This window comes from Sciurus carolinensis, chromosome 4 (genome assembly GCF_902686445.1).
Source record: "Sciurus carolinensis chromosome 4, mSciCar1.2, whole genome shotgun sequence".
In the NCBI taxonomy this organism is placed as follows: domain Eukaryota; kingdom Metazoa; phylum Chordata; class Mammalia; order Rodentia; family Sciuridae; genus Sciurus; species Sciurus carolinensis.
Window position 1 is genome coordinate 61,911,646 of NC_062216.1, and position 12,449 is coordinate 61,924,094.

The 12,449-nt window shown below is 35.5% G+C and overlaps 1 protein-coding gene across 1 annotated transcript in view; it reads left to right on the top strand.

Moving 5' to 3' along the window:
• Ppp2cb (protein phosphatase 2 catalytic subunit beta) overlaps window positions 1–11,745 on the top strand; it is a 35,614-nt gene extending 23,869 nt beyond the window's left edge. Inside the window, exons 2-7 of the mRNA XM_047551643.1 lie at window positions 362–571; window positions 2,028–2,201; window positions 4,872–4,961; window positions 5,067–5,228; window positions 8,088–8,206; window positions 11,015–11,745. Of these exons, the coding sequence (XP_047407599.1) occupies window positions 362–571; window positions 2,028–2,201; window positions 4,872–4,961; window positions 5,067–5,228; window positions 8,088–8,206; window positions 11,015–11,087 (828 nt within the window). The 3' untranslated portion in view covers window positions 11,088–11,745. The remainder of the gene's footprint in view (window positions 1–361; window positions 572–2,027; window positions 2,202–4,871; window positions 4,962–5,066; window positions 5,229–8,087; window positions 8,207–11,014) is intronic.
• Window positions 11,746–12,449: the final 704 nt, after the last annotated feature.

Consider the following 12,449-nt stretch of genomic DNA (forward strand, 5'->3'; position numbering starts at 1 on the left):
TTTTATTTCTTTTAAGAATATACCTAGGTGGAATTGTTGGAATATATGGTTATTTTGTTTTAGCTTTCTGAGAAACTGCCAAACTGTTTTTCACAGCAGCTACACCATTTTACATTTCCACCAGTGGTATACAAGGGTTCCAGTTTCTCCATATCTTTGGAAACACTTGTTATTCATCTTTTTTGTTACAGTAACACTAGTAAAGTGATATTTAATTTTGGTAGTTTTCATTTTATGCCTTATAAGGCACATTTAAAGTGTTTCCCCCCCACACACAGTTTCTCTTCCTAGGTAAGAAATGATACCTTTAAATTTGTGATGTCCTTTTTTTTTTAAACTGTTGATTTCATTTTTCTAACAGGCTAAGGAAATTTTAACAAAAGAATCAAATGTGCAAGAAGTTCGGTGTCCTGTTACAGTCTGTGGAGATGTACATGGCCAATTCCATGACCTTATGGAACTCTTTAGAATTGGTGGAAAATCACCAGATACAAACTATCTATTCATGGGTGACTATGTAGACAGAGGTTATTATTCCGTGGAGACTGTGACTCTTCTTGTAGCATTAAAGGTATGATTGATCAAATTGTTTTCTTTTTTTCCTCCAAATTACCTTGCATATACCACCAAGTTAAATCTTTATTTAACATTTATGTCTTGTTAACTTCCCTATTCCCATTGATCCAATGTTGCCTGTACAGTTAAATTCCTTGGCTGACCATCATAATCTAGTCTAAATTTGCCTGCCACTAGTTGATAACATAAACTCTTTGCCTCAAAATAATTTTTTATTCGGTACTCTAGACTACCTCCATTTATTTCTTTATCCAGTGTCCCCAAAAGATTACTCTGTCCCTGATTTTTTATCCCTCCTGCCCAAACTCAGCTCATATTGTTTTTTCCATGAAGTCTTTAACCATTTTAGCCTTATTCCTTCTACTCTAAATTACGATGATGAAGCTTACTGTCACACCTGTTATGTTACATAGTGACTTATTACCTTGTATTATTTATGCCATGTATCTCCTTAATGAGATTAGTCTAGCAGAGGTCACATGTTATACTTGTGTGGACCTGGCACCTAACTTTATAGCACCAAGTTTAACGTTGGACACAATGGATTCTTAGTGCGTATGTATGAATTGAAGTATGCATTTGCAGCCTTTTGGTTAATTTACAGAATCTGATGCTTTTTCATACTGCTCATCGGACATGTTTCTAATTAAACGCAGGTTGAATATCCCTGAGCTGAAATGCTTGGGACCAGAAGTATTTGGGATTTGGGACTTTGCCTCCCCAGAATATTTACCTATACATAATGAGATTTCTTGGGGATGGGACCCAAGTCTAATCACAGAATTAATTTGTTTCATATATTGCTTACACACATAACCCAATTATAATTTTATATAATTTGAATAATTTTGTGCATGAAATATAGTTTCATGGCATGAAGTTTTCCACTTGTGGCATCATGTTGGAGCATTTCAGATTTTTGAATTAAGGATGTTTAACCTGTGATGTGCTACAGGATATGTTTTTCTGTTTTGTCATAGAAAGGAAACTGTTAATACATTTGAACTTGCCCACATTTGGCAAGGACCTATTTTTATGTTTTTATTGGCATATCCAATATTCCTATGACATTGAAAAGGAAAGAAGTGTAAAGTTTGTTTTGGGTTTAAACCTCAGGTCTTCAGTATTTATTCAACAGTAAGAAATCATAGTGTTCTACAAAGATGTAAAACACTAATGATAGTTTGATAAGATGATAATGGAAAAAATCAGATACAAGCTTGTTGTAGTATAGGTATCAGTTTAAGGTTATTAATGAACAAGGACAACTATAAAAATTTCAAAGGTTGATCAAAAGGACATTATTAGTAATGAGAAAGTTTCTTATTCAAAAGAAGATAACATTTACAAGTAGACAGAAAAGCAATTTGAAGAAATGGGTCAGAAGTTAATGATCTTGACATTATACTAGTGAAAATACGATTATAGTGTGCGTTTTTTTTTTTCCCTAGGTGCGTTACCCAGAACGCATTACAATATTGAGAGGAAATCATGAAAGCCGACAAATTACCCAAGTATATGGCTTTTATGACGAATGTCTACGAAAGTATGGAAATGCCAATGTTTGGAAGTATTTTACAGATCTATTTGATTATCTTCCACTTACAGCTTTAGTAGATGGACAGGTGTGTAAGTATATCTTGAGGGGAGTTTAAACATAAGAATATATTTAATAATTTAAAATCTAGATTTACATGACTTTTCTGCATCTCCTTGGCTTTTTCACCCTCTTTGTCTTATGCTTAAAATTTCAGAGCAGGGAAAGAGATAAATTTTATGTACATTAGAAACAATAAATTTCCCTGTTCTCAGATGTCTGTGTTTCTTTTGGTCAAAGAATATGCTAATGTGCTTTTTAATTATAGATAAATGCTATAATAAATGCTTAGGATACTGATGTACAATACTACTAAAGGAAGATAATATTTAAAACTATCTCCACACATGCAGTGTCTGCCGGTTAAAATTAAAAATCTTTCATTACTATTTTCATAGTAATTGCAAGTGTTATATTGTGTATTATATACCTTCTTCACTAAGAAGTGAGTACTTTGTTTCCACTCTTTATAAGTATTGCAGGTACACCATAAAACATTCAAAAATATGAGAAAAATTGTGCAAGTTTCCTATTCCAGTTTCTAGAGATTTCACTGAGAGTTGAGCTGATCTAAATTTTAAAATACAATAAAATTCTGGCAGTTCTTAATTCTAAAAGCCTACAGTTGTCAAGGGTGTAACAGATAATCTTTTGGCCTGTTGGTGGGATTATAATTTGATTATGACCTCCTCTGTATAATCCTAACAACCCATATTTTCCCAGCCACAATTTTGAACACTGCAATAATGAAAAGGATAACACTTTGCCTAGACTTAATAATGAAAGCATGAATTTATAAAATATTAAGGTTTTCAATTTTTTAAAGCAATAGCCTTTTTTAAAAATTATTTTTATATTTTTAGTTGTTGATGAACCTTTTATTCATTTATTTATATGTGGTGCTGAGAATCAAACCCAGTGCCTCACACATGCTAGGCAAGCACTCTACCACTGAGCCACAACCCCAGACCATAAAGCAATAGTCTTAATATTAATGGACAAAATTATTTTAGGAAGAGAGCCTATCAGTATTGGGTAGTGTATCTAATTTTTCAGATAGGTACATTGGTAGAGATTTTATGTATTTCTCTCCTCACCTACCGGCGTCATCCAGACTCTTTATCTATAATGGGCCAATGATCTTCACTATTATAGTACTTTAAAGAAACAAAACAGTATACACATATACCATTGGTGACAGATTATTGTTTTTAAAATGTTATGGGAAGACTACATGTAATCAGAAGTTAAGTAGATAAAATAAGTAGGTATACAGAGTATTTGAACAACATGACAAGCTTACCTATCAAATAGATAGTATAGTGTTTGGTATATTACACCAAGATAACCAGGTCTAAATACTTTTATAGATCAATTCCACCAAACTTTTAAGAAACATATAATTTGTATGTTCCAGAACTTGGGGAAAAAAAATGAAGAGCTTTTAAAACTTGTGCTATATACATAGTGTAATCTCAGTAACCAATCAGACTTGGCAACACAGAAAAATAAAAATCAGACCAAAATTATTTGGAAAAAAAAATCACATGCCCATGGTTTAAAACTCAGTTTTAGGTTTGGGGCTGTGGCTCCATTGTAGCCTAGCGTGCATGAGACCTTGGGTTTGAACCTCAGCACCACATAAAAATAAAATAAAGATATTGTGTCCACCTACAATTAAAACAAAAAAATCAAAAATAAAATTCAGTTTAAAAGAAAAATTATATTAATAGCATTAATTCCGGGGATAAACTTTATTATACTCGGTGAAATATTAGAGACTTTCTCATCAAAATCAGGAGAAAAACACTCACTAAAACTTAAAACCTGCATTATCCTAGTTGGGCATGGTAGCATACACCTGTAATCCTACCAGCTCATGAAACTGAGGCAGGAGGATTAACAAATTGAAACCAGCCTGGCAGTGTCTCAAAAAGGACTGCGAGTGTAACTCAGTGGTAGAGCATCCCTAGGTTCAAACCCAGTACTACAAAAACCAAAAAAAATGTGCATTATTCTCCCTGATTCAGAATCCCCAGCAGATGGTCCTGAAAATAGGTTGTTTACAAAAAACAAATAAAAACATTATATTGTTCAATTTTGTTTTAGAAATTCTAGCCAGTGCACTGAGCAGTAGAAAGAATTAAAGTGCAACACATTGAGAAGAAAAAATACATATTTTTGCAAATAATGTGATTCTGTACTCAGAACATCTGAGAAAACTGAAAAACTACTGTAACCAAAACTAGGGATTAGTAGGAAGATTGCCAAAAGAGCCAGTTTTATACATCAGCAATAACCAGCAGAAAATGTAATGGCAGGTCATAAAAATGGGGATCTATTCACCAGAGGAGAAAACACTATATAAAATACCTGGGAGGGGTCTAGAGATGTAGCTCACTGTTGCAGTGCTTGCCTAACATGCAGAAGACTTTGCGTTTGATGCCCAGCCCTGCAAAACAGACATACAAACCCCCGTAGGATTATAAAATAAAAAGATGAGACTGATTAAAACATTAACAGTTCTAATTATGTGAATTCGGTTTTCCATTGTAGTTTTTACATTTTCCACAGTAAATATTATCAAACTTTACTTTGAAGAGATTTTAGGACTGACATTGGTAATCATTATTTGCTCTTCATTAGCATAGCAATTAGAAAAACAAATAATATTTTCCTTACTTTAATTCATAAACAGATATTCTGCCTCCATGGTGGCCTCTCTCCATCCATAGATACACTGGATCATATAAGAGCTCTGGATCGTTTACAAGAAGTTCCACATGAGGTAAAGTTAATTTAAAAAAATATAGATGACCACATTGTGGAAAAGCTAAATTATTTAAATATTACTGCTAATAATTTATCACGTGTACTTAATTTTTTTGACCAGGGCCCAATGTGTGATCTATTATGGTCGGATCCAGATGATCGTGGTGGCTGGGGTATTTCACCACGTGGTGCTGGCTACACATTTGGACAAGACATTTCTGAAACATTTAACCATGCCAATGGTCTCACACTGGTTTCGCGTGCTCACCAGCTTGTAATGGAAGTATGTACTTTTCCTATGGAATGATCTTTATTTCAGATTGCAGAGACTTGTTTGGGTAGCCCTAGGATGGCGGCTGGCATTGAGGCAAGAGGTGGTGCATAATTAGTGTTAACACAGCATGATCTACTTTTGCCTGATTAGTTAACATCTCCTCTGCGCCAGTGGTCAACAGATGTTCCTCATTCTTTCTTGATTGGTACTGTGGTGCATGCTCCAACCGTGCTACTTAATCCTAAACTGATTGGCTGCCTTAGGTATATAAGACACGAACCTATAGGAAGCACCTCTGATAAGCAGCACCTCTGATAGATTGCAGAACGCAGGGATTGCAGGACGCAGGACTAAGCAGACAACTCTAGGTCGCAGATCGCAGATCACAGGACAGGGAACTAAGAACACACCTATAGGTCACAGATCGCAGAATGAAGGATGCAGTACGCGGGACACACCACTAAGAAGCACCTCTGATAGAAAGCATCTCTGATACTACGCACCTTTAGGACTCCAGGATGCAGGACGCACCTCTAAGAAGAAGCAGTAGACCTTTGATGAGCGTAGCCTCTCTGAAAGAGTAGCATCTCTAAAATAAAGCAGTCTTTCTTCCTCTAAGCAAAGCCTCTCTTCCTCTATAAAGTAGCGAACAAGCAAATAAGCAAGGAAGTAGCCCAGATAAAGAAAATAGAAGTAGTTCAGTTCCAGTCCACCTCCGATAAATTACACGAGATTGTTGCTGCAGGCGGCAACATCAGATAATATGAATATCTATAATAAGGTTTCAGAAATAGTGTATAGAAAACATTCCTCATTATTTATTTTAGCTAAGGAAAAGTTGGCCAGAGCAAAATAAAATAGTTCATTTTTGAAATTGAGACTTTTAGAGAAAAATTGTAAAAATAGTACCCAAAAGTTCTATTTTGGGCTGTGGAGATAGCTCAGCTGGTAGAGTGCTTGCCTCACAAGCACAAGGCCCTGAGTTCGATTCCCAGCACCACAAAAAAAAAAAAAAAGAGTAAATTAGTGTAAAAAAAAAAAGTTCTATTTTATACTTCAGAATCCTGAATGTAAATGTTGTACCATCTTTGCTTTATAATCTCTTTCCCTTTCTCTCCTCTTACACTTTACTTTCTTCTGAACCATTTAAATATTAGGTATAGACAAATGCTCCTTTACCCCCAAATTTCCATGGTTTTTTTGTTATTTTAAATTAAGGCATTCTCTTATGTAACCACAAGTATAGTTTTTATAGTCAGGAAATCAGTACTGATGTAATAAACACTGTAGTCAGATTTTGCTGATTATGTCACCCAGTATCCTTTAGCAACATTAAATTTTTGCATATATGTATACCTTTTTTTTTTTTTTTTTTTTTTTTTTTGGTGCTGGGGATTGAACCCAGGGCCTTATGCTTAACAGGCAAGCACTCTACCGACTGAGCTATCTCCCCAGCCCCCATATATGTATATCTAAGATCAGGTGTGTATTCAGTTCCCTTTGGTAGGGAAATAATTCCTTAGAATTTCTTTGTGTTTTGTGATCTTGACATTTTATAATAGTACAAGCAATTTATTTTACAGAAATCTCTCTCAGTTGAGGTTTGACTGATGTTTCCTTATGATTATAGATCAGGATAAGCATTTTTGGCAGGTATACTGCAGAATGACATTGTATCCTCAGTGCATCTTACCAAGGGGTCATGAAATCTATTTGTCCCACTGCTGGCGGTATTAACTGATGACTTAGTTCAGGTGACCTCTGTCTGATTGCTCCAGTGTTACGTTACTACTTTGTTAACTACTAAAGGAATAGAAATATAACCCCTCCAAATCAGTAGGGAGTGGTTTCAAGATGTTAGAACAAAACTTCACCAACCCAGTAGAGACATGGAGAGGGGCAAGAATATGATAAAGAACATAAACTCAAAAAAATTTTTTTAAAAGAACACAAATTCATGTGGCAGAAATAAGTCTTAATTATGTCATTAATCATAAGAAATGTAAATTGACTAAAACTTTTTCTTGCTAAAAGACTGAGACTCCTAGATTGTATAAAATAATCAAAATTCTGCTATTATCTGGGACATGCCTAAAAACACTACTAGTTAGAGGTAAGGAATAGAAACTGGTGTATATCAAGTAGGTAATTATCCAAAATACAGCCAATTATATGAATCAGAATAGGCTCTAAGGTAAAAGGTACTATTAGGAATAAAACAAGGTCATTATTGGTAAAAATTGGCCCAGAAGAAAAAGTTTATATTTGCCTAATAATAGCTTGAAAATATATAAAGCAAAAATTGATGCAGTTTATGAGGAAATCTGTCATCTTTTCCCCCACATTTTTTAAATTGATGTATTATAGTTGTACATATGGTGGTATTAATTGCTACATATTGGGAATCTCATATTTGTGGAAGAAGTTTCAATATACACCCTCACTAAAATAACTAGCATAGATAAACAAATCTACACAGTTACTGAGCTTTGCATAACAGAATTCTGGGCCCAGGGTATTCTGTGCAGGTACAGAAATTTAAAGATGGAGGTGCGCACGGTGGTGCATGCCTAAAATCACAGGGGCTTGGGAGGCTGAGGCAGGAGAATCACAAATTCAAAGCCAGCCTCAGCAACTTAGCAAGGTGCTAAACAACTCAGTAAGACCCTGTCTATAAATAAAATACAAAAAAGGAATGGGGATGTGGCTCAGTGATTAAGTGCCCTTGAGTTCAATCCCTAGTACCAAAAAAAATTTTTTTTAAAGATGAAAATTATATAAGGTAGTGGAAATGACTACATATCCACAGAAATTATTTGTAATTTTTTAGTCTCCTAACAAAATACTGAATTATTTCTTATCCTGCAGGGATATAATTGGTGTCATGATCGGAATGTGGTTACCATTTTCAGTGCACCCAATTACTGTTATCGTTGTGGGAACCAGGCTGCTATCATGGAACTAGATGACACTTTAAAATATTCTTTGTAAGTAACTTTGAATTTTAATTGTATATAATCACTTTTAAAAAAGAAAAATTTGCGATGTAGCTATTAAAAATAGAGGTAGATAAGTTCTACTTCTAGAATGGTAGAATGAGAAATGTGGTAAGCCTCCCCAACAAAAACAATGACTTAACTTGAGAAAGAAGCTTATTTTCTGTTTGGTTTAAGGTATTATACCCAGAGCCTTGCACATGCTAGGCAAGCACTCTACCACAGAATTACACCCCCAGCTCAGGAATTTTTTTTTTTTTTTTTTAAATATAGCTTAAAGTATAAATGTAACATATATTTATGTTAAATATATACAAGCAATGTGTGGTAAACATTTTTTTTTAATCATTTTAAGTTTTTGGAAATTGTCCTAAGAGATTGCAGTGAATGGAGAAACAGTTAAGATCATCTACTAAATCTCAGTAATAACAGGAGATTGTGGCTTTGAGCCATTACTTGCTCCCTCCCGTACTCCAACAATCCTCTTAAAGAAACTACTCTAGCTTCTGTACCCTGGACTAGTATACTCAAGAAGGTGAGGGCATCCCCTTCTCCAGATCCCAGTCTAGGCTTATGATTTCCTTCCAGCACCAACATATCCTGCTTGCCCTTGTCCTGGGTTACATAAGCTCTACTCATGATGGATGAAGTTTGATGACCAAGACTCCTTCCCCAACCCAGTTTCTAGGGTGAAAACTATTCCAGACATGGATGGCAGGCTGATTAACACTGGGTTCCTAGTTGTTCTCACCCTTCGTACCTGCTTACAAATCAGGAGACGTCTCACAAGCAGGCCGTGCCTGTCAGGGGGCAGAGCAGACCAGGGGAGGGGACTGGCCTTGCTTAGAATTCTCTACCTTTATTCTAAGTCTCGGGATACTTTGTCAAAAACAATGTGGTAGAGACTAAAGAAAAGAGCTCTCATAGTTCCTACCATACTTACAGCAACAAGCTAAAGAGCAAAGCAAGAAGTTTAATAAATAAAAGTAGGTAAGGAGATAGCCAAGAAAAGCTCGGCTGGGATCACAGACCAACACTGTGAGGCAAGAAGGCTATGTACATATACTAGCTGTAACCTCTCAGGAGCAGAGTAGCATGTGGGATAGTGTTGGTAGTATTCCAAGCCACACATAGTTGACTGGTGCCCCTGCCCTAAAATTCATGTCTCTACCTATGATGATATTTTGAAATAGGTTCTTTGCAGATATAATTTTAAAATATGGTCATACTGGATTAGAGTAGGCCCTAAATCTGGTCCATTTGGACTCAGAGGAAAAGAAACACAGACACAGAGGTGAGAATCCATATGACATCAGACAAGAAGTAATCTATCTAAAAGCCAAGAATTATCTACCAGAAGAGAAAGAAGCCAGGGAGAAACAGGAAGAATTTTTCTGTAGGGCCTTCAGAGAATGATTAGCTGACACCTTTATTTCGGACTCTTCTACCATCCAGAACTCTGGATGATTAAGTCCCTGTTGTGGTCATTTATTCTGAGAAGCTATTAAATAGATAGGTCAACAAAGCATGCCTTATTAGTACTACGAGTTTAAACATAACCTTTAAAACAAACACTGACTAAACAAGTTTCTCTGGTCCTGGATTACCTCTTAGGAAGCCAGGCTTAAAAATAAAATCATATTTATCCCATAGAGTCTTCAAGAGAGTACATTCTTTTTTTTTTTTTTTTTTTTTTTTGGTGCTGGGGATCGAACCCAGGGCCTTGTGCTTGCAAGGCAAGCACTCTACCGACTGAGCTATCTCCCCAGCCCCAAGAGAGTACATTCTTAAGTTTACATCCTCTTAGGACTGACTGGAAAAGGAAAATCCAAATAGGATTGAATTTCAAGAATGCAAATTTGGGCAAGGTGGTGGTGCATTGCCCATAATCTCAGCAGCTCCAGAGGCTGAGGCAGGAGGATTACAAGTTCAAAGCCAGCCTAAGCAATTTAGCAAGACTCTGTCTCAGAATTTTAAAAAGGGCTGGAGATGTACTGTAGTGGTTAAGCAGCCAGGAGTTCAGTCCCCAGTACCAAAAATTAATTAGTTAATTAATTTTGTTCAAAACATGAAAAAAAGTATTAATCCATATTAATATTAAAAGATCAAATGAACACTTTAGTAGAGGCAGAAAAAGCACTTCACAAAACCCAGCATCCTTTCACAATAAAAATACTTAATATACAGACCAGGCATGGTGGTATACACGCCTGTAACCCCAGCTCCCCAAGATGATGAAACAGAAGGATCACAAGTTTGAGGCCAGCCTGGGCAACTTAGTGAGACTCTTATCTCAAAATAAATTGTGGGTGTAGCTCAGTGGTAGAGCCCTTGCCTATCATGCATAAGGTTCTGTGTTTGATCCCCAGTACTGCAAAAAAAAAAAAAAAAAAAAATTCAGCAAACTAGTCATAGAAAGAAATTTACTTAACCTGATACGGACATCTCTGAAAACCCCTAATTTAGCATTATACTTAATGTAGAAAAACAGTTCTTCGCTCCTAGAATCAGGAGTGAGAAAAGCATATTCCAGTCTTACCACATCTATTTAACTGACAGATCTTTTTTGCCAGGCACCAAAACAGACATTTTATTTGCTTAAATTTTTACCATAGCTCTGTGAAATGGTAATATAGTTATACCATCTGCAGTGAGGTGCCTAGGGCCATTCCATCCACATGTAATAAGTAGTAGGGAAAAGCCAGGACTATTATTTCTATCAGGTGTTGTCATCTTTATTGGTTGGTTTGTTTGCAAAGTCAAATACTTCAATGATTTACTTTCTTCTGCCATTTATAGTCTTCAGTTTGATCCAGCACCTCGTCGTGGAGAGCCTCATGTTACTCGGCGCACCCCAGACTACTTCCTGTGAATTCCTCCTGGGAAAATTTTGCCTTCGTATGTGGAAGTATACCTAGCTTTTAAAAAATAATAATTATATATATATGTATATATATATGTATATACACATATATATTTAAAAACAAACAGAAAAAGCAACAGTAAACTGTGTGTTTCTGTAACAAATTGTGATCTGTCTTGGCATTAAACCACATCATGGACCAAAATGTGCCATACTAATGATGAGCGTTTAGCACAATTTGAGACTGAAATTTAGTACAGTATGTTCTAGATTGTTCAGTCTAACAGTATGCCTGCCGTATTTGTAGTAACCATTTTCCTCTGGACTGTTCAAGCAAAAAAGGTAACTAACTGCATCTTCTCTGCGCTTATTTGGAAATTTTAGTTATAGTGTTTAACTGGCATGGATTAATAAGAGTTGGAGTTTTATTTTTAAGAAAAATTCACAAGCTGACTTCCACTTAATCCATTACCCTTTATTTTACTGAAATGTATAATTAACAAAGAAGTCTTCTTGGGAGTATGTTGTCATAACATGGAGATTTCCCTTCATTTAAACTAAATTACTGTTTTATGTTGATCTGCATATTTCTGTATATTTGTCATGACAGTGCTTGCATTCTATTTGGTGTACTGAACAAATAAACTTTCCATTTTAAGCAAAAACATTTAGCTGTGATGTGCATTAAATGGAAGTTTCACTGTTTTGAAATTTGATATGAACTCTTGTAAACAGTTCTGTTGAGGTATTTAATATTCTTGTACAAAAGTTTATTTTCTGAAAAGAATCCAAATATTAGCTTACATCTTAGACCATTAAAAAGCTTTTTATTTCTAGGCATAATTTGTATTAATATATTCACCATTTCAAGTACAAAGTATGAATTTTATGTTGTAACTATAGAGTATAAAATGGAAATTTTTTTGTTGTTGTGTTGATGGACCTTTATTTTATTGATTGATTGATTGATATGCGGTGCTGAGAACTGAACCCAGTGCCTCACGCATGCTAGGCAAGTGCTCTACCACTGAGCCACAGTCCCAGCCAGGGAAAAATTTTTAATATTGAAATGTTTTGACCTAGAAACAAATTGGTTTCTAAAAGAATTTAGTAGTAGTAGAGATGGTACTCTTCAAAAGTATAAATTCCAAATCTTTTTTGGGGCGGGGGGGGCTAGGGGTTGAATGCAGGTGCATTTGACCACTGAGCCACATCCCCAGGCCTATTTATTAGGTTTTATTTAGAGACAGGGTCTCACTGAGTTGTTTAGCATGTCATTTATGCTGAGTCTGACTTTGAACTTGCAATCTCCTGCCTCAGCCTCCTTATCTGCTAGGATTACAGGCGTGTGCCACTCAGTCCAGCTAAATT